General features: G+C 54.4%; 1 protein-coding gene across 4 annotated transcripts in view; it reads right to left on the bottom strand.

Annotated features, from left to right (window-relative positions):
* The window catches only part of ABR (ABR activator of RhoGEF and GTPase), a 172,003-nt gene that overhangs the window by 45,680 nt on the left and 104,190 nt on the right, over positions 1 to 22,133 (bottom strand). For all 4 annotated transcript variants that reach the window (XM_025851259.2, XM_025851261.2, XM_025851262.2 and 1 more), the window contains 6 exons: positions 16,082 to 16,267; positions 10,609 to 10,716; positions 7,868 to 7,928; positions 2,998 to 3,050; positions 2,277 to 2,417; positions 182 to 303 (listed from right to left, as the gene is read on the bottom strand). In XM_025851259.2, coding sequence (XP_025707044.1) covers positions 182 to 303; positions 2,277 to 2,417; positions 2,998 to 3,050; positions 7,868 to 7,928; positions 10,609 to 10,716; positions 16,082 to 16,267 — 671 coding nt within the window. The remainder of the gene's footprint in view (positions 1 to 181; positions 304 to 2,276; positions 2,418 to 2,997; positions 3,051 to 7,867; positions 7,929 to 10,608; positions 10,717 to 16,081; positions 16,268 to 22,133) is intronic.

The raw sequence follows: 22,133 nt of genomic DNA on the forward strand, positions 1-22,133 counted from the left end.
TTTGGTTATATTATCTTTATAATTAAAAACATGATTTATTTTTAGAAAAAGGATATGTAGTAAAATGAAATTAATTAATCGATTTTTTAAAAGGAAAAACTAAATGCCAATTGCCTCCGGTGCTAGGGGGCTCCTCAGGGGGCAGAGTCTAGCTCCCTCCCACCCCGCCCCCTGGACTCACCCTGCAGATGTCTTCTTGAGCTTGGCACACAGTAGGACATCTGTAAAGAGGAAGACGTGCCGCAGCTTCCGGGAGCCCTCCGACACTTCCACCAAGAAGCCGTCCTTCACCAGCTGTCGCGTCTGAGGGAGATGGCACACCCACCCCCACCTGCTCAGGGGGAGTCAGCCCAGAGCCCAGCCCACACCGGGGGCACCATCCAGCTGGGAGGGGCTGCAGGGAGGGGCATGGCACCTGGTGCTTAAGGTCACACAGACATGGGCTTTCTGGTTGTAATCTGGGGCAAGTTCCCTGACTTCCCTGAGTCTCAGCCTTACCATCTGTAAAATGGGGATAATGATGGCTGCCCTGTAATGTCGGATTCATCAAGATGGTATATGTAAAAGAGCCCAATGCCTGGCACATAATATGTGATGAATAAATGGTAGATTTATGGGCGCCTGGGTGGCTCAGTTGGTTAAGCGTCTGCCTTCGGCTCAGGTCATGGTCCTGGGATCGAGTCCCGCATCGGGCTCCCTGCTCAGCGGGGGAGTCTGCGTCTCCCTCTCCCTCTGCCCCCACTCCTGTACTCTCTCTTCCTCATTCTGTTTCTCAAATAAATAAAATCTAAAATAATAATAATAAAAAAAATTTTAAAAAATGGTAGCTTTCTATTTTCCTGCAGCGGTCAACAGCTCTCACCTGGATAGACCCTAGTCCAGAATGACTTGGTTCCTCCACGCTGGGCCATGAACACTGCCCCCGCCCCTGGGGAATTCCCCCAACCCTGCCTAAGAAGTTGATCTTCTTTCAGTTCAGCCTTGACCCACAGGCCCTCTCGGTCTGTTTCAGTGGCCTCTGAGTGGATTCTACAGCCGCCCTCAGGTGGATGGGAGACACGGGCTACCTTTGGTGGAGCTGTAGCAGCTCCTGGAGGACCCTGCAGCCATCTCTAACCTGGGTCCTGGATGGGTAAGAGCATTCTGCTCCATGCAAAACCTCCAGCTTCTGCCCTGACACTCTCACAGCCAGCAGGCTTCTCAGGGGCTGTCGCGATCCATGTCAGCCTTCCCTGTATTATATGCCTTGTGACCTACCTATGCTGCAATATGTAGGTGAGCATGGGAGAAGTATCCAGTTAACACGATCTGAAACTGACAGTGCTCTAAACCCTTTGGAGATCTTTCAGATATCCTTGAGCCAAACAAACCAATGACATTCCAGGGCTTGCCAACCAGGGCTGGGAGTTGCATACGGGGGCAGCTCTCTGTGCCCCATTTGTCATGCTCCAGACCCCGTCCCTCATTACTTCCCTCCCCAGGAGACACTGGAGGCTCAAAAATGTAATAAAGGAGCATAAACCCAGCTAGTCTTCACTCCTAAATGCCACTTAATTACCTCTCCTGGACAGGAAGCACTGTATAAGGGCCAGGCTGTTGACCCATGTGAGTAACTGTCCCTCCAATTCTTCAAATCGCTTCCCCTCTCTGGGGTGCCCCCACCCGTCCACCAAGAAGGGCCCCCAAGGAACTGGAGCTGCTGTACCACATCTGCACCTGGGACATTCCAGCAACCTGGCGGCCTTAGCCACCTCCCGCTCCAGCCTTTCTTAGCTGTTGGGCTCACTCCCTAGCTCTTACCCCACCTGTTCATGCAGGCTCAGAGCTCCCGCTCTCAGATTCCCTGAGCTCCCTCCGGCTGAGCCATTATCTTCCAGGGGACCCTGAGGCATCATACTGCCCACAGTGGGGGTTTGCATTCAATAATACCATAGCCACAGCCCCTGGTTTCCCTGGTCTGGGGGACAGTGCACAAGGCTTGCAGACAGATAACCCCAGCTAAGAATCCAGTTCCAACACATATGGCCAAGAGACCTTGTGTCAGATCTGCAGAGACTCTCTAGGCCTCAGTGGACTTATGAAGATTAACAGGACACTGAACGTAAAGCTCCCAGGGCCTGAAGACCTTCTCTTGGCTGGGCACGGGAGATGAGGGTTAGAGAGGCACCGAGGATGGGACAGTGGTGCCCATCTGAGCAGGAGAGCAGGGATGGGTGATGTGGCCTGCTGCGCCCTTCTCAGCCCGGGTGAGAGGCGGGTCTGGGTCCTGAGCTCACCTCCCCTTTGGGAGTTGTGACCGCGGTCCGTCGGGGGTCAATGTCCTCATTGATGCTGGACAGGAAGTTCTGGGAGATGCGGAGGGCATCCTGGAGCAGCGGGTAGTCTGGGTGGTCCACAGGTGTGTGCTTCAGCAGGTCCTGGGAAAGGGTGGGGTGGTGAGTCGGGGGCAGCAGTTCTAGGGCTCAATGAGAAGACAGTGGGGACTCAATCTTCACCAGAGGAATTCCAAGGCGGGGCACTAAGGGACCCATGCTCTAATCTGGTCATCCTTGTGAAATCTGAACTCAAAATGAGGGTCCAAGAAGCAGGGGTGAGGGTAGTGGTGCCCCTTTATTACTACTAAGTCATTACTCTTCCCCCTGGCAGAGGGAGTCAGGTGGGGTCTCATCTCCCCAAGCAGCTGGGAGAGACACCCCTCCATCCACCCCCACAGCTACTCCAAGGACCCGGGAGACCAGGAGGCAAGGGGTGGGGAGGTAGGAAGTGCCTGCCTCCATGGCAGCGTCTGGTCAAATGTCGAGCTTCAGAGCCAAGCTATACTGGGGCCCTGGCTCCGCCGGCATGGTTACCGAGGCCAGGCAGGTGCAGTCAGGGCCCAGGGCCACTCTGCCAAGCTCCCCCAGTGGGTGGTTCTCAGTGACTCCAGCGCCTGCCCCCGGGCTCAGTCTCCCACTGAACTCCTAGCCCTGCTCTGGCCATTCAGGGGCTGACACTTACATGGAGGACCAGGGTGCTCCTGGTGACGCGGTCAATGGGCTTGTAGAGCAGAGCTGTTGGCAAAGGCAGGGACGACACAGGACAGATGAAATATAGGGAGCAGCTTGACACCTCAGAGATGAGCCTCATCTCTCCACCCGCCTCAGTGCCCACCCCCCCCACACCGGGATGCCCAGGTGCAGGCAGCCACAGATCCGTTCTTCCCCAGGGCGGGCCGGACGGCACCCACACACAGATACACAGCACTGGCAGCCCAGGTCCCCTCCTGCCTGCCTCATCTCATCTCTTGCCAGACGTAACTTCTCGAAGGGCCATCCCACAGGCCTCTCCTTGTCTGACCAGGCTCAGAGCGCATGAAGATGCTCCTCCATACCCTTAACCCAGCATCATACAGCTATACCTCGCCTCACCCCACAGAGTTCTGGCACACTTTGGTCACATCCGGCACCCCAGAATGCGGGAAGGAGACATGATGCTTTTCCGGGGAAGGTGGCTCCTGCACATCCAGTCATTCTTATACTCCTCTGGCCCAAGGCCTGGCATCGCCAGCTGGGAACCACAGGCTTTGTTCTGACTCACACGGGTGGCCTCATCTCCATGATCATAAGACCCCCCTCCATGCCATCAAACTCCCCGACAAAACAGGACAAGCTGAGGGCTAGGGAGGCAGGCCAGCTCTTCACACAAAGCCTCTGCTCTCAAGCGAGTGGCAGCTGAGGGAGCAAAGATTTCCCGAAGGAATTCAGGTGGGGCCTCTGGGAGTGCTGAAGAGGCTGGGGGAAAAAAATGCAGACTCAGTGGGGGACCCCCATTCCCCACACCCCTTGGCCGACCAGGACAGCAAAGGAGGACTGCTGGGGTTCAGTGGGGACAGGTGGCGGCAGCAATTGGCTGACCACACTTCCAAACAAAGCTTCCTGCAAGCAGCAGTGCCTTGCCCCTCCCAAACATACGTGGTTCAGCCTCAGTCCTACACCTGGATGTCTCTGTCCGTGGGGTCGTGACCTCCATCCTCCTGCCACAGGGGCAGGAAGAGGCAGGATGCTGGTTGTGACAGTCGCAGAGCTGACACTCATGCCCTAGCTAGTCCCCAAACCAAAGAGTTCCCTGAAGCCCTAAATATAAATACCCCATGCATTGCTAAACAGACACTTCGGGGAACGATCTGCTGGCTCCGGAGAAGATAGAGTCTCAGTGGTATGCCATGAGCCTTATCTGCAGTCTTTGCTTGGCTGCCCTTTAGAATCACTGGGGGAGCTCTTAAAAGAAACAGCTGCCTGTTCCCCTCTCCCCACCTCATCAACTAAATCCCAATCTCTGCTGGGTGGAACCTGGGTATCAGCATTTTTAAAAAGCTTCTTTGCAGATTCTGATATGTAGCCATTGTTGAAAACCACTGCCTTATGCCAACACACTTCCCATGACTTATCTGTAGCCCCTCCTTAACGTGGCAATTGTGAGAGACCCTCCCCATGGTCTATGTGAGCTCAAAGGAACACGACCAGGCTTGGGTTATCCTGGGGCAGTGAGGGTAGAGCTCAGTTATCAGCCCCCCCCCCCGGGGGGGTGAGGGGGCCCGTACTGACATTATTTAGAGCACCCACCTGTGGCTTAGCTCATGTTCAGGGGGAAATCACACCTGAGAACCGCAAAGACCCAGGAGAAAGTGCAAGTTCAGCAGGTCCCTGCTGGGTTGGGCCCTGGAGTTCCAGCTCAGGGCAAAGCCGATACTGCAGTGTCAGCTCCCTCTGTCCCTCTCTCAAGTCCCAGGAGGAAGAGGTTTCTGACTAAGCTCAGCGGTCTGCACAAATGGTGGGCAGGGTTTCAGAGGGGTTACTGATACGCCTGCGGTCACCTCAAGTCTACCTGACTGGGGATGTGGAATGAGTGCCCACGTTGGGGGAGAACAGCTAGGAGGAAAGGTGGGGGGGGAGGGGGACTCAGGGAGAAGGCCCTGGGGCCACAGTCAGATAGGGAGGGGAAAAGGGGAGGAAGAGCCACCCCAATTGTTCTGTCGGGTCCCCTGGACAACGCAGGGTGAGGAGCCCACCCTTCCCCTTTCATCTGTCCCATGGCTCCAGCAGGCTGGGCTGCTTCCTGCCCCCTGCTTCCCCTACCCTCCCTTCTCTTCACCATGCCATTCCTGTTCCGGAGACAGACACCATTCACCAAGTTGCAACGCCTGTCTCCCCACCTCTTCCAGGAAGCCTTCCCTGACCAGGACTTCTGCAAACAATACCCACAGTGTCTGAAAGTCAGACCACTGACATGAGCAAGCTGGCCTCTCTGTAGTTTGCTGGGTACCTTGTCTGTGTCCAGTGGCATTTAATATGTGCTATTTCCTCTGATTAAAAAGAGAAGCAATTATCACTAGCCCCATTTTACAGATGAGGAAACCTCTCTAAGGCACAGAGAAGTTATGTAACTTGCTCACAATAACAAAGCTGCAAATGGCGGCTGGGTTTTGAATGTAGGTCTACCCGTGCTCCTAACTTTGAGCTGTCTTCTTCGGTATGGGAGGGCAGCATCTGCAAAAAGCTCAGCGACCCTTCGGAGGATCCTTGGAAAGATTCACCAGGAAGAAGTGGGTAAGCTGGCCTCTTCTGCTACCAAGGTGGGCCCCCTCCTTGGGGGCCTGGATCACACAAGACTTCCTTTTGCATGCCACCCCCAGCATCTGGCTCAGAGACCTGCAGAGTGGGTGCTCAGCAAATAACCATTAAGCCAGAGTGAGCCCCAAGTGCAGAATCCACCACCTGGGGCCCCCAGAAGCAGCAACCCTTGGAAGGGCTGAGAAGATTCTAAACAGTGTGGTTGTAAAGGGCTTGTTCTCTCCTCCTTCCCCACTTTGAAGCTGACTTCAAAGACAGTATCACAGGGACCAAAGAAACACTAATCTCCAGTCCGAGGTCTGTTTCACTAAGACTAAACTCCCATTTGGGAAGGGAAGAGGAAGCCAAGGGCCAACCGCACTTCTTTTTTAAGGAGGCAGAATTGAGACCTGACCCACTCCTAGGCGAGACCAAAAAGAGCATTTCTCCTCTGATCTTCGAACAGGCCAATTTCAAGTCCATCTCGCCTCTTGAGCCCGGCCTGTCAGAATCCGAGCCGACAGGTGGGGGCACGGGGCAGCTTCTGGCCAGTAACTAGAGTTCCCACAGCTGTCCTGCAGGGGCAGCTGGAGAGGGGCTACCTCAGGGGTTCCGCCATTAAGAGCGATCCTCGACCCTGGGAGGGCCTGAGCAGGTGAGCAGACAACAGCCCCTCCAGCACAGTGGCCTCTGAGAAAGAGCCCAGGAAACCTCATCATTTCTCCTCCAGCAAACTGCCACCCCCCTCCGTTCAGCCTTCACCAAGGAGCTCCAGGTTACCACGGAGATGTGAAGGCAAAGTGACTGAGAGGGTGCAGACAAAATGCCTGGTGGGAGGGAAGAAGGTCCTAAAACCAGCCGCCTGCCACTCCAACACACCGGGGCCCAGGGCAGCCGGCCCCTGGAGGCAACACTTGACCCTCCGCCCCTGCCAAAGACAGCTTGGGTCATCCCTAAAGCACTTCTTGCCTCAGAGGGCAGCGTCCACTTCCAGACACCTCCTTGCCTAGGCCTGCTTCGGCCCCTGCTGAGCTAGAGCCCAGCCGACAGCATGCACCTGTCCCAGGACCCCCGTGCTGAGGGAGCTGCACAGAGGCTGCCCTGGGTCCCTTCCACTGACCGGTGGGTGTGTGACCTTCACAAAGCAGCGGCCTGCCACACCCCCCTCTCCCATCAGCATGCACCAAATGCCGGGACCTTAGCTTGAGGGTCTCCCGTGGCTACAAACAACCCCCTGGGAGCAGCCCAGTTCCCTCCTGCTCCCCCCAAACCGGCTCGGTTCTGAAGAGAGAATGTCTCGAAGGCAGCCTGTGCACTCGGAGCACACAATACCCTGGCGGCTCGAGCTCCTCTCCTCTCTCCGGAAACAAAGAAACTCCCAACTTGTCCCTCCAGCAGGGGCTAGCGCCCCCCTGGGCCGAGACACCGCTGCCCAGACCAGATGCCCCAGTCTGACTGGCCCCTGCTGACCCCCCTCCAGCCCCAGGGCTGCCACGCCTGCAGGCACAGCCTTGTCACTTTCTCTCCTTAACAGCATCTCCAGGAAGTTGCCCACTGCCTCCCAAGCTAAGTCTTGGGGAGGGGGTGCCTGGATGCTTCTAGCCTGGCCCTTCCATTTCCAAGCCACCCTGCCCCTGGCGGCCCCAGACTTCAACTCCAGGCCGGAAGCTGGCCAGAACAGGGGCAAACACAGATCCAGCCACTCGTACCCCCTCCCTTCCCTGCCGCCACCCCCCCCCCACCTTGCCGGCCACATGCCAGCCCACTCCAGGCAGCCCCCAGAGGTGGGAAGCTCTGGGAAGCTACACCACCTCCCAGGAGAGGGGGCCTGGGTTACCATAGGTGCAGTTACAGCAGAAGCGAATGATGAGGAGAATTTCCATGGCAGCCTCCGTCCCAGCGGCTGGAGCTTGTGGCCATCGCTCGGTGGCTCCCATCAGCAGCCCAGCCACTCAGCCACCTTGCCCGCTGCTGCTGCACAGCCTGAACCAAGCAGCCGCCTCAGAGCGCTCCTCTAGCAGGGGGAGGGGCGGGGCGGGGAGGCGCGCGGGGAGAGGAGGGGGGGAGCGCGCTGCCTGCTGGCATCCTAAGGAGGGGCACGTTTGTAGCTGGCCGGCTGCCTAGGGACAGAGGCTGGATTCCTCGCATTTGTGCACCACACACACACACAAACACACACACACACACACTCCCATGCACATGCTCACACAAGCAGGGCACCATAGTCTACAAAGCAGACAAAGGAAGGTGACGATTATCCAGCCCGCTCCCCAGAGTACCTTCCATAGTGACTGATGTGTGGCTGTCCTTGGAATCCTTGGGACCTTTCACTTTGAGTTCCTGCCGAACAGAGGGGAGGAATCACTATGTGGCCTGCCCCCTGAACCTCCCCATCCCCCATCATAGGCAGAGCAGGAAGAAGCGCTCTGAAACCCAGGGAGCAAACAGGAAGACAAAGACCAAAGCACAGGTCTCCCCCTGACTCAATGACTCCAGACTCCCTGTGCCACACCCATGATCTCCTGGAGCCCCATGCAGTACCGAGGAGGCTGCGTATAGGCGGGAAGGAGGGGTTCTGGGTACCAGAGAGGTCTGGAGCAATGATGCCCCTCGGACACGCCCCTAACGCCCCTCCCCAGTGATTCCGAGGGCCTTCCAGAGAGGTGGCAAGAGCGGGATCCCCCAGCAGCAGCCACTATTTACGGGTCTGTCCACCATCAGCCCAGAGTACATGGGATTTCAGAGGACAAACAGCAGGTGTACCAGCACCTTAGGGTGTGAGCAGCCCTGGAGATAAGGAGCGAGGGGTCCTTTGCACCTGGGGCGGAGACTGAGCTCCACAGGGCAGTCCCACCTAGACCCTACCCCGATTGAGAGGGATTCACCCAGCCCCCAACCCCACCTGCCACCCCCCACCTACAGGTGCCTGTGCTAGCATCAGGGAGGAAACTGCAAGGGGCAGAAGAGGCCACACCCCTCCTGGTCCCCAAGCAAAGTGACCCGGAGTGAGCGCCGGAAAGAGACTCTAGGGATTGCTTATCTGATCCTCTTTTCTCTGCCTTTAGAGAGGTTCCAGCTCTAGCCCTTGGCGACAGACCACTAGGGCCCGCAACTGGAGCTGTAACGCAATCCCCATTTGCAGGGCGGAGTGCACGGAGGGGGCCTCCAAGTGGGGCGTCAGCAGGGAGGCCAGGGTGAGGGGAGGCCAAGGTCAGGAACCCAGGGGATGTTGCCTGCTCTGCCCGGAAGGGGGGACATGCCCAGGCAGCAGGAGCTCCACATTTCCTACTCCTGCCTCAAGCTGTTTCTGGACAGAGAAAACCCTAGGGTCTGAGCTTGGGAGTTGGGGTGGGGAGAAGGGCCCCTGGCAGGTGTGTCCCTGGTGGGTGTCTGGATTCCTGGCTTCAGGGAACTTGCCTCCGTGCCCCCCTCCAGTGTAGCCTAGAGGTATGACATCGCTCCGGCTGCAGAGAAGGGCCCTAATTGCAGTAATTAAGTAGAAGTGCCATTATGAAGCGACAGCGTCAGCGCATGAGTCAGGGTGAGAAGCCACCTGGCAGCAGGCCAGGGGGCCAGCTCTGCCGCTGGGGCCGGCAGGCTGGGAGAGGGACTCGGGAGGAGTGCAGGGGTTTCTGCCAACCAGAGAATGGGCACTCAGCCTAGGCTAAGAGGAGGCTCACCACTCTCTGGAGCAGACATAACCCTGGGCAGCCTTGGACACATATCAGGCGGATCCAGTTTGTTCCCAGGGAGGGTTGGGAGCCATGAGGGGAAGCACCATTTCTCCGGCCTTGTGACTCCATGTAGAGGGACTTCCCCACCCATCTCCGTCCTCCCAGGCACAGGGTGACTCACCTGATGGCTGCGGCTGGGAGAAGAAACGGAACTTAGCTCCCTGTTTCCATCCCCGGTAGATGTGTTTCATGGTGGAGGGCAAGTGTTAGCAAGCCCAGTGTGCCTACAGATCCAAGTCCACATTTTTCCAACCCGGCTTTTACTAGTAATCGAGCTGACATTTTCATCTCCCTCTGTCCAACTTGTGTGCTGCCTCTCAGCTGATTCCAAACTGGAGCAGAACCCATAACCCCAGGAGTCTCACCAACACTACCCTGCATCCCACCAACTTTTCTAGCATCAGAGCAGAGATGGGAAAGCAAAAGGTCCAGAGAGGCCTGTAAGGCAAAATTTCCAAAGCTGCAGGAGGAGTCCTCCCTGCCCTGGAACCAGAGGTTCTCCTGCCCCAAACTTGGAGCTGGGGCTGTGACTGCCAAGGCCAGTAGCTTGGGGAGCTCACGGGGATCATTTTGGCCCAAGACGGAGGCTGTGCTGTGCTCCTGGAGATTAGAGCTCCTCCCTGCCACTTCCTGAAGAGGCAATGGCAGCCAATGACACAGCTTGCCCTGCAGAGGAGCATGGAAGGAAGGCTTGGCTGCAGCAGCAGGGACAGGCAAGCTTCCAGCCAGAGAGTGTAGGGCTGCTTCTCACAAACGGCCCTGGTCCTCTCTCTGTCGTGCAATTGTAAGGATCTTAAAAGATTACCTAGTCCAGACCTCTTCCAATCTTTCTGATCATAAAAATCACCCGGGGAAGCTTGTTAAAAATAGACTCCGGGGTCCCACCCCAAACCCTCTGAATTAAAGCTCCAAGGAAGGTGTGTGGAGATCTGCATTTTAAACAGTGCCCCTGGTGGTTCTTATCAAGCAAGCTGGGGGTGAGCTGAAGAATCCAGACACCTCACTTGACAGAAGAGGAAATAAGGCCAAGAGAAGGGAAGTGACTGGCTCAAGGTCACCAGTGTGAGAATACTGCCTTTTTTCTTTTTTGTCTCCTCTGTTCTAATACAGAATAACCTAAATAGAATAACAAAATCAAACACATCGTTATTCTTATATTAAGAGGGAAAATATCAAGTGCGAGAAAGCAAATGTCAGTCTAAGTTGTTATCCTCAGGGGAACCATTTCCCTAACCGGCAACAGGCCTGGAGGCTGGAAGGCAGGGGCCGTGCAGGGAGCTGCCCACCTCAGAGATCTTCTGGAACTGGTTGTTGGACTGGCTGCACTTCTCAGCTGTCTCCAGAGCGACTTTGTAGTTATCCACAAATGCTTTGTACACGCCAAGCTGGCTGGCCTGCAGGGAGAAGAGGAGGGAAAAGGGAGGGCAGTGGGATGGGAGAGAGGATTAATGAATGGATGGAAGCGTAGGCAGGGCACCTGGAGCTCCCTTAGCACTTGGAACCTCTAACTTTGCTCCAAAGGGCTACGCTGGAACAGAGGGGAAAGGCAGGATGGACATACTACAGTATCCCTTTGAACTTGACAGTTTCCATGGAAACCAGCTCAGCCAATAAGGTTAACAAGAGGGTACTGGGGGTTGGGGGAGCAGGGGGCAGGGCCTTTGTTGGCATGCTAGAAATTCAACAGCATTTGGCTTTATTTAGCATCATAAAGGTCTCCCAGGGTTTGAAGCCCCTTAAGGCCTCACACGTCTTTCACATCCTGGAATTAGCTGGAGCAGGGAGGGCACGCGTGGCCTCCTCAGTACCCCACTCCCCATGCTGAGTGTAAGGCACAGCATTTAAAGGTGCAGTCCCGGGGGTGTCTGGCTGGCTCAGGCGGTGGAGCATGTGACTCTTGATCTCGGGGTGTGGGTTCGAGCCCCATGCTGGGTGTACAGATTACTTAAAAAAAGAGGTGCAGTCCCCACTTCCCCTGGCCCCTCTCATCCTCAGCCTCTTAAGGAGCCAGAGACCCTACCTGCCTCAGTACACATTTGCATGTGGCTCTGAACCTAACACAAATTTAATTCCTCAAATATTTATGGAAAGTCTTCCTGTGCTTTGCATATGCATTTCCTCTTGAGAGAGTAAAGGGTGGAAATGTGAATTAAAAGCACAGTGAGATACTATTTCATCCCCATCAATCTGGCTAAAATTTAAAAGTCTAATGATATCAAGGGTTGGCAAGAATGCAGGGGAAATTAGAGCTTTTATAGACCACTCACGGGGATGTGAGGCCTGTTATTTGGACAGTAATTTGTCAATAACTGATAAAGCCGAAAATATGCACAGCTTGGCCTACTCCTTAGCAAAACCACTTCTACATACAAACCCCAGAGCTCTGGGGTCCCGTTCAGGAGTCAGTCACTACTTGTAGTAGGTGAGCACCTGCGATGTGGCTAGTCCAAATTGAGATGTGCCGTGTGTGTGTGTGTGTGTGTGTGTGTGTGTGTGTGTGTGTGTGTGTGTGTGTTACAGAGGGAGATGGGGCAGAGGGAGAGGGAAAGGGAAAGAGAGAATCTTAAGCAGGCTCCACGCCCAGCTCGGAGCCAGACACGGGGCTCAATCTCACAACCCCGAGATCGTGACCTGAGCCGAAATCAAAAGTCGGATGCTTAACCAACTAAGCCACCCAGGCGCCCCGAGATGTGCTCTAAGTATAAGTACACATTGGATTTCAAGGGCTTAGTCTGTAAAAGAGAATGTAAATTATCTTATTAAGTTTTAAATATTGATTACACGTTGAAATGACAGTATTTTGGATCTCTTGGGCTAAATACATATTTTTTAAAAATACATTTTTTTTAAAGATTTTATTTATTTATTTGACAGAGAGAGACACAGCGAGAGCAGGAACACAAGCAGGGGGAGTGGGAGAGGGAGAAGCAGGCCTCCCGCGGAGCAGGGAGCCCGATGTGGGACTCGATCCCAGGACCCTGGGATCATGACCTGAGCCGAAGGCAGACGCTTAACGACTGAGCCACCCAGGCGCCCTTTAAAAATACATTCTTAAAATTAATTTCATGTACTTATTTTTACTTTTAAGTATAAGGCTGCTAGAAAATTTAGAATTATATGTGGCTTGCATTATAGTTCTGCTGGAAGCACCGCTCTAGAGAAACCTGCATATGTATGTAGACCCAAGGAGATGTGAGCAAGGGGATTCACTGCTTCACTCTTCCTCCTGTGGAAAGACTGGTAACAGATGCTCACAAATAGGGGAATTCATACTCACACAGTTAAATGAATGAACGAGATCTATGAGTAGTAACACTGACCAGTTCCTAAGCAACTGTTGATCGAATTGCAAAATACATAAAATACGTACATTTTAAAAAGTACACGTAATGCCATAAAAAGATACAGATACATAATAAAAATACAAACTGCAGCCCAAGAAGGCAACACACCAAATTCATTCCAGTAGCTGCTTCCGGGCTCAGCAGAAGGGCACGGGGAAGGGAGAGAGAGACTTCATCTATAATGCTTTGTTTTCTTGATTAAAAAGTCTTTCTATCTTCAGAGCTCAACATCCCTTAATTCCAGGAGAGGAGGGCACAGTTGTTTGTTACATGTATTCTCTAGAATTTCTGGTTTAAATACTGTGCAATGAAGCAGCGAAGGAGGTTCAGCTGCTACTGGGCTTCCTCCGGGGATCCCACCACAGTGCTGGGGAAAGCGGGCTGCCCTGCTTGGACCCACCCTGGACCACTCTGCTTTCTGCAGAATCTTTGTGCTCCTCCAGAACCCAAAGAGGTGGGGCCGGTGGAAGGTGGCAGGTGGGGGGCCAGGAAGGCCGGAGAGGAAAATGAGAACTGGCAGGTTTGCAGAACAGCCAAGGCCAGAGCCGTGCAGATCGCAGCCCCAGATGGGCCAGACTTGGCAAAGACGAAAAATCGGGGGGGAAGTGCAGGAAGGGATGAATTCAATGGCTTTTCCAGGGGGAGTACTGGTCCCCCAGTGTCCCAAGCTACAGGGGAGGTGCTAGACAGTTGCTTCCTAAACCAAAGTAAAAATCATTGCTTTTCTTCTTCCGGGGATGTGCTCTCCTTGTCCCCCTTTCCCTTAAGAACATAAGGGCTGGCTGCCCAGGTTGGAACACTATCCTCCCATCCCACGGCCCAAGGGGGGTAGCAGGAGGTGAGTCAGAGCAGGAGCCACCTGGGCAGAAGGCCCGTGCACAGGGTCACTGACCATCCCAGGTGCTGCCATCTCCACGGTGTAGCCTCGTCTGTAGAGCCTAAGGCCGGCCTGCCATGGCCATTAACTGCCAAGTGGAGGTTGCTTGGAAAACAGCAGCCTGGCACTGGGGTGATCTCATAAAACAAATAGCAGAGATGCTAATTCCCTTCCCTCAGTAATGGAGACCAGCTGAAAATAAACTACCTCCAGATGCCTGGACCGCCCGGGCTCCTCCCCAGCCCTCCCAGGCCTGCAGCTCCAAGGGCTGCGGGTAGCAGTTCACGCTGCTGGGGGGAGGGAAGGGAGAGAGCAAATCCACGACCCAGGCCTGCGGAGCTGAATGGGGGACGCTGGTGACAGCAGGGTCCGAGTGACAAACATAAACCGGGACAGCCTTTTTCCACTGTGCTCTGGCCTATGCACCCCCACCCCCCTCACCCCCCCACCCCCCTCACCGCCCCACCCCCACCTCTGGTTTGCTCTCTTATGCCCTCCCGAGGGCTGATCGGCTCAGGCTCCCGGGACCAGGCCGGGAGTGATGACTGGGTATGCACGGTCCCTGAACTGGGGCAGGCACTCCGGGGCTGCTGGACCCAGGAGCGTGGGGTTCCCCTGCAATACCACCTTCCGGGGTGCCTCTCGCTAACCACAGCAACAACAACGATGATGGTGGCAGCAGTGATGGTAATAACAGTAATGCTAACGGCTGACTATTGAGTATTTACTAATTTACTCTGTTCTGGGCCCGATTCCAGGCACTTTTCAGGTATTAACTCACATAGTCCTCACAACAGTTCAACGAGGTAACTACTATTATTATCCTCTTTTTTACAGATGAGGAAGCTGAGTCACAGAGAGGCTGTGCCCAAAGTCACAGGTTTAATCTGTGGCAGAGCCAGGATTCAAAGTCAGCTGTGGCCGGGGCACCTGGATGGCACAGTTGGTTAAGTGTCTGACTCTTGCTTTTGGTTCAGGTCATGATCTCAGGGTTGTGAGATGGAGCCCCGCTGGTGAGCCCCACACTGGGCTCCGCACTCAGTGCAGAGTCTACTTTGGAGCCTCTCTCCCTCTCCCTCTGTTCCTCCCCACCTCCGTGTGTACGCTCGATCTCTCTCTCTCTCAAATAAATAAATAAATCTTAAAAAAAAAAAAAAAACAACCCCAAAACCCCAAAGTCAGCTGTGGCTCTAGAAGCTATATTTGTCCCTACAACACTGTTGGCCTCTTGGGACACAGACCTCAGGCCCTGTGATGTCCCCCTCAATGCCTTCCAAGTTCTCCCTAGTCACAGTGGTCAAGGTCATGGTGCATTTGTTCATTCGTTCGTTCATGTATTGAGTACGGGGCTGGTTCTGGGGTCTACTGATGAAGAAAATACAGTCTGTTCTCCCAGAGCTTATGGTTTTAGGGACACGGGAGGTTACCGTTTTCACTGAGGGGATAAGCATAGGGGCTGCATTTGAAGGTTGGGGGAAGGCTTCTCCAAGGAAGTCACTTCTAAACTGGAAGCAGCTGAGGAAGGACATTTCAGGCAGCCAGAGCTGCAAGAACAGAGAGGTCAAGAGTGTCTGCTGCATGAACTGAGAATAGAAAGTTCAGGGTCAGGGGGCACAAGGACAGAGGAAGCAGCAGCTAGAGACCAGCCAGAGGCCTGGACAGAGGCCAGCATGCAGAAGGTCTCATAAGCCATTCCTCAGAGCCTGGCATTTATACAACGGGCAAGGGGGAGCCACTGAAGAGATTTAAGCAGGGAATAAGCGAGGTCTGGTCAGGGGCTCGGCTAACGCTCTTCTGCTGCTAGGTAGAGGTGGGGGGCTGATGGGGAGGCGGGCCTGGAGGTAGGAGCCACTCCTGAGGTGAGGGCCCCAGAGGCGGCAGGGAGAGGTAGGCAGCAGTGAGCATCCTCCGGAAGTAGGGGTGCAGAAGGGGGTGGGGCAGGGGAGGTGCCAAGGACTAGTCCAAGGGAGTCATGGATGGACAGGGGTTGGGATGGTGGCAGCACCCACGCACACAGAGGCAGGAAGAAGAGCAAAGAACTCCGGAGACAGTAAGTTCCGCTCTGAACATGCTGTGAGCCTGAGGCCCTAGGAGTGAGTATCCAAGCAAGAGTTTTCTCCGGTGTAAGGAAAGTACAGGCCTGTCCATTCAACCAGTCCCACCACGGCAGGGGAGCTAAAGGAGAAGCTCTGCTCCCTGCCCACCGCCATCCACACCCAGAGAACAAAGACCACGGACTGGCAGTCTCCTTGCTGCCTCCTGGGCTGGCAGAAGTTATGGGCAGGGAAAGATCAGGGAAGAGTGGGGTTGGGGGTGCAGTGAGTCTGACCTAGGGGGTCCTCCAGGGGACACAGCCAGAGACAGTCTCAGAGCTAGGCCCAGGGCCCCACAGAGCAGAGGGCCAGGCTTTCCTCCAGGGCTCAGAAATGACCCAGGCCTTCGAGGAGGCCAAGGAGGCTGGGGATGCCTGGACGTCTCCCAACACCAGCAGCTCCACGGAGGCACTGTATAAGGACCGTCCGTCGACGGAAGACTCACCAGCTTCTGGAAGAGGTGGCCCATGGTGACCTGGCTGTCCCACTGCTGCACCTTGGGGCAGAGGTTGTCATAGAACTCCTTGTGGATCTCATAGATGTCCTGGATCTTGTAGAAGATGGTCTCGATCTGTTGGATGGTGAGCACGGGCTGGGAGGTGGTGGCTGTGGCCTTCAGGGGTTTCATGGGCTGGGAGCCAGGAAGGAGAAAAGAGAAGGTGAGGGGCAAGAAACCGGATGGGCCACCGATTTGCCCTTCCCGCGAATTCGCTGATTCGCCCTTCCCGCAGCTGGAGTGGTGCCCAGACAAGGCCACGGAGGGCAGGGCACCTGAAGTGTGGTTTGCATCAAGTTGCTGCTGTCATAGGTTCCAACGAGCGATGCCCTACTGCAAGGAGGGGGACCCTGACAGCCAAGGCCTGGTCCGGCAGCCCTCCCAGGCCCACGGGTTAATGCCAGGACACATTTCCCCCATGCCCTTGTCGCCCAAGGGGTCCCTGGCCCCCAGCCTGTACTGGGTTCACTTTTGGTTTAACAGGATCCACGCCTTTCTTCCACGGTGGCCTCATGTGTTGAGTTACCAGCTCCCTTGTCACACATCCGTGGAAGGGAGGGTTGACTGGGAACTTGAGCCCTGGGCTATTTCCTTCCAAGAAACAGAACATGATTCTAGGATTTGGCGGTAGAGCCTCAAAGAAACTCAAGACCAATCTCAGCTAGACTGACATTTCAAGTTCCCATCCCTTAGTATAGAGAGAGCGAGCAGGTGGCACAGATGCCACGGTCCTACCTCCTGTACCCATGGCAGACATTACTAGTCGATCACAGCGCTCTTTCTCACTGAGCCTGGTCCTAGTCTCAGACTCTCCATGCTGAGGTTGACATGTGAGATGAACCTTATCTGTCAACTCAGCTTATCTCCACCAAGATGCTCCAGGGGCTACAGGTGGAGTGGATGCAGTGACAAGCAGTAACTCAGGACCACTACCTAACACTGGCGGGGAGCTGCAGCTGTCCCCTTAATGCCCAACAGTAGGACTGTAGGAGACTGTAGGAGAATGGGACCTGGGTGCATTTTCTTCAGTGTGATTTTCTGTATTTTCTAAATCACCTAAAATGAGTAAATATTAATTTTATAATCAGGGGGGGAAAGCTATTAAAATTCATAGTTGAAGCAAAAAAACATCCTGATATCAAAAGATGAGGAACTCTTCCTTGACTGGCTTTCCCTCAGCCCCAAAGCCCCCGAAGATGCCTAGACTGCCCTCCAGAGGACCTCCAGGGGACAGGGTCTGGACAACTGCCACCTAAGAGGCAGGTACATTTACGCAGAAGAGAGAAGCCTGAGTCAGACGTGGTTTATGTTCTTCATCTAGCTGAAGGGCTGTGTGGAAGGAGGCCTTTGACTTAGTCTGAGTCACTCTGGAAACCCAGGAACAGCCAGGAGAAGTCATGGCAGGTATGGACTCACTAGAGCTGACCCTCATTACCTCATGGGATTGGTTCCAGCCAGAGAAGCATTCTGGCTGATAACGGGCGACTCAGTGCTGGACTGGATGGAACAGTGACATTAACATAGGCCAGAGTTACCCCTGGCTCAGTCTGAGAGAGGACCAGCAGCTCAAGCCACCACAGCAGCCAACTTCCAGCCACGCTTGCTGCTCTCCTCCCTGCTGCCTCTGCTGGTGGTGGGGCCTCGTCTGTCCATAAGAGGAAGTCCATCTACCCAAATACCCAGATGATGCTCTGACTTCCAGCTCCCTTGTCCTCCGAGCTCTGTCAAGTCCAAAAGGGAGCATAAAGGCAGGGAAAAGCAGAGCCCTCCTTCTGACCCTCCTAGTGCTGGAACCAACTAACCCTAACGTCCAGGCTTTGCTAGGGCAGTAGGATGCGGTTTTCCTTAGTGCAGGCCAAGAGGTGTGGGTTTGAGTCTCAGCTCTGCCACTTAATAGCTGTGGGCGCGTCACTTCGCATCTGGGCCTCAGCAGCCTCATTTGTAAAACTGGGATAATATTACCTTCTCAAGAACACTGATGGGAAGGATCAAAAGCCATAATTTATATAAAATATCAAGTATGTGCCTGGTACCCAGAAGGCAGCCAAAAATGTTAGCTGCCACCATTATTATTATTCGCCCCACAAACAACGTACCAAGTGCCTAATGTGAGGCCAGACCAGGTATTCAGTGATTCACCACACACGTCCAATCCCTGCCCTGTGGAGCCTCCCGTCCAGTAGGCGAGACAGACAAAACACAAGGAAACTGTCAAACACATTATTTCCACCTAAATGCAATGAAAATAATAAGAAGGAGACCTCCTGAGCCAGGGTGGGGAAGGACAGCTTCTCCCAGAAGGGAACATTTACCCTGAAATGGAAGCCTGGGGGCTCAGAGCACAGTATTCCTCAACACCGGTCCCAAGGTGGGCATGGGCTTGGTGAGAGAGAGAGGAGCTGGAGAAAGCCAGGTGGCCCAGGTGCAGTGGGCAAGGGGCAAGCGGGAGGCGCAGGGCCAAGGCAGGGCTGGAGGACTCGGCAGGGGCCAGACCAGGCAGGGGGAAGGAATGTCGCTTGCAATGACCCAGCTTTCCCTGAGGGGATTTAGGCAGGGGAGTGATGGGGGGCCAATTCTCTTTTCGGGAGATTATTTTTCTGACTCATGATCCTTGCTCTGGAGAACATTATGATCCATGTGGGTAAACTGGACCAACACACATGAAACAATGTAGTACACAAAGCCAGATAGGGCATTACCCATCTTGGGCTGTAAATACCAACCAAGTGGTTCCCAAGGTTGTGCTGGTACAGCTCAGGGGCTTCACAGAGGAGGTGACAGGAACTGGGCCTCGAAGGTTGGGAAGGTCTGAGCAGGTGGAGGGTGGGGTGTGGGTAAGCACGCCAGGCAGGGAAACAGAAGGAACCAGGAGCCAGAGGAAGGGCGCACTGTTCTCCCAACCCTAGGTGGGTGGCCCCACTCAGCTTCAGGGCTCCCAACATTCTGTGAAGGATACGGAGCTGTTCCTCAAGATCGCTGTCCTTGTTTATCCTTTTTTCCTCCCCCCAACCCTGGCCCCCGGAGCCAGTGGAGGGACAAGTCAGCACAGGGTCCCAGAACCTCTCCTCCTCACTCCTACCTGGGTGCCATCCCCACACAGAGGGGAATAAAGTACCTAGGGCGGGAACAGCCCTGGGAAGATGAAGGGTCAGGACTTCTCAGAGGCTGTTGGGTAAGCACTCCTCGGCCACCTAGGCGAAGACAAGACCCAATTACTCTGCTTCCTCCTCAACTTCCCACTCTGCCTACAAAAAAGGAAGAAATGGGTGCTCACCAGCAGTGGGTCACGTGGACGGGGCCTGCACTCGGGCCGTCAGAGGGTTCTCTGGACAAAGTTGGGGACCTTTGGTCTCAGCCCTGATTTCGCTTGGGGGGAAGGGAAAGTGGGGGGCGTGTGTGAGCCCGAGCTGGCCAGAGACCCTTGAAGGCAGTTACTTTTATCTGGTGAAGCCCTGAATCCAGGCCTCAGGGCCAGGCGGCTACAAGGCAAAAGCAACTCAACACTGAGCTCAGATCCAACACTGTTCTTCAGCCCAAGTGCTAGCATACTTCTACCTCCTCCCAGAATCCTGCTGCAGAAAGCAAGGCTAGCCCATTTCATCAGGGGAGAAATGGATGCTTAAAAAAAAAAAAAGAGGATCACTGAGTGATCTGGGAGTCAAGCCTGGCTCTCCATTTCCCACAAAGAGCTTCTCAGGAAGAAGGGCCAGGTGGGTTCTGACTCATAGTGGGACTTCACACAGCCGTCTGTCGGCTCTGTCCCCCAGCAACCTGCCTTTCGAAACAGGGGAAAGAAATCAGCCCACTTCCTCCACCTCCTATCCCAGAAGGCCTGGAGGCTGCTAACGTATCACCTCAGTTACTCCTCCTCCCGGAACCCAGGGAGGGAAGCATCATTAACCTATTTTAGTGATAAGGAACCTGAGAACCCCAAAGCAAACTGCCAGAATGAGAGGCTGAGAAAGGAGGGCCAGTGGGGCCTAGGGATGGAAAGTCCTGTAACAATGGCCAGAGGCAGCCCCTGAGCTCACTTCCCACATTGCCTGCGGTAGGTGAGATGCAGAATAACACGCATTTGGTTTGTCTCCCTTCCTCCACGCCCCACTTTGGCCCACTCTGTTTGTAATCTGAGCCAACCAGGAACCCAGAAGTTTCCATATTACCAAATCTTGCCCCAGCCAACAACCCAGGGGGCAGGAACAGAGGTTCTTGTGTGGGTCCCAGCTGCGCCTGTATGCGCACACAGTCTTGGGTATACACACCACACACACCCATCCATCTGCATATCAGGAAGTGTTAAGCTGAGAACAGTCTAACACAAACACGGTAGGAGCAGAGTGGTGGGGGGGGGGGTGAGTAAGAGATCTGGGAGTGGGCCACGGAGAGGAGAGATTTTCTTCCCCAGGGCCCCTTGGTCAGATCACCCCGCAAAGAGCAAAGGGCTCTAGCAACCAGGCGGCTGTGAGGGGAGGGCTCCCAGCTCAAGGAGGGGGGCGGGGAGGCTTGATTCCTTATCTCTGAGGTTCATTATCTGAGGCTGTGGCTGTGGAGGGTCCTGCCCCCTCTTCCTGGGGCCCACCAGGGCGAGCATAGACCAGGCCTCCCAGCTGGCCTCTCCCCTCCCTCCTCCTGCCTCTGCTCAAGGAAGAACCAATCGGTGGCGGGCAATGAACAAGCTGGGGGCAGGGGGAGCGGAGGGAGGTGTCCTGGGTGGCCTCAGGACTACGGTCCCAGCCTCACAGGTTTTGCTTTTGAGTCATGAGCTGTTAGAAAGGCAAGGCAGGGAGGCAGTGTCTTGGGCCCTACTTCTGTTGTCCGGACACACGGAAACTCACATTAGGCCCAATGACTGACGAGAAGGCACCTTGGAATCTATGAGGGGCTGGCCTCCTCTGAGGACGCGCCTCCCCTTCCTCTGGGGAAAGGCTGTGTTGACAGAAACAGGCTCCAACCTGTGTCTCTCTCAGCACTGGTCAAAATAATAGCAGCAGCTAATGCTTTAGTCTCTGTTCTAAGAGCTTCACATACAAACTCCTTCTGTCCCCACAACAACCCCACGAACAGAGTACTAGTATCAGGATCCGCAGTTTGCAGGTGGAGAAAATGGGCCACAAGGGTTCATGAACGTGCTGAAGGGCTCGAGCTCGAAAGCGGTCAAGCAGGGATTCTGACAGGCGGTTTGGGTCCTCTGTTGGAACTCCTCTCAAACGCGCATCCTTTTAGTAATGACAACAACGCCCCCTCCATTTGCTATGGCAAATTCACCATTTCTGCAGTGTACTTCACATGTGTCTGACGGGTCCCTCTGCTTGTCCTTAGCTAATCTGAGTGCCTGGGTCCCCAAAAGGATCACCTGATCCTCTCAACCCCGTGAAGAAGACAGAGAAGGTCATGGGATTAGTCTCATCTTCGGATGAGGAAGATGAGGCTCAAGGAGGTTATTCATGGCTTGCCCAAAGCCAGTGGTTTTCAAAACGACAGTACCCGCAAGAAAGAACGTGGCCCAGTACATACGTATATATACACATATACAGGCAACAAACCCAAAGTTAGGTGAAATAGTACTTATTCTTACTATGTGTGACGCACACTGGTATTTTTCTTTCTCATTTAATAAAAAAATGCTGGTTCAACCTACGTTGATTTCACAATGCACTAATGGGTTAAGATGCAGGTATGAAAAACAGAGCCATGAGTCTATGATTAATGGCAGAGTCAGGTCTTGCCCTAGTTCTGGCCCCAGATCGCAGTCCTTGTCTATCTGCCACCCTGTCCATCACTTGAAAAACATTGCTGTGCCTACCGATCAACTCCCAGTGACATCCACCACAAACTGAGCCCAGGCTGTCACAAAGTATCTGCACATTTCTTTTCTTTTTCTTTCTTTCTTTCTTTCTCTTTAAGATTTTTATTTACTTATTTGAGAGAGAGAAAGAGAGAGTGTGAGTAGGGGGAGGAGCAGAGGGAAAGGGACAAGCAGATGTGAGGCTCGATCCCACGA

The sequence above is a fragment of the Callorhinus ursinus genome, unplaced genomic scaffold (assembly GCF_003265705.2).
Source record: "Callorhinus ursinus isolate GAN/ISIS: 27379988/994484 unplaced genomic scaffold, GSC_fseal_2.0 scaffold34, whole genome shotgun sequence".
NCBI classification, from domain to species: Eukaryota; Metazoa; Chordata; class Mammalia; order Carnivora; family Otariidae; genus Callorhinus; species Callorhinus ursinus.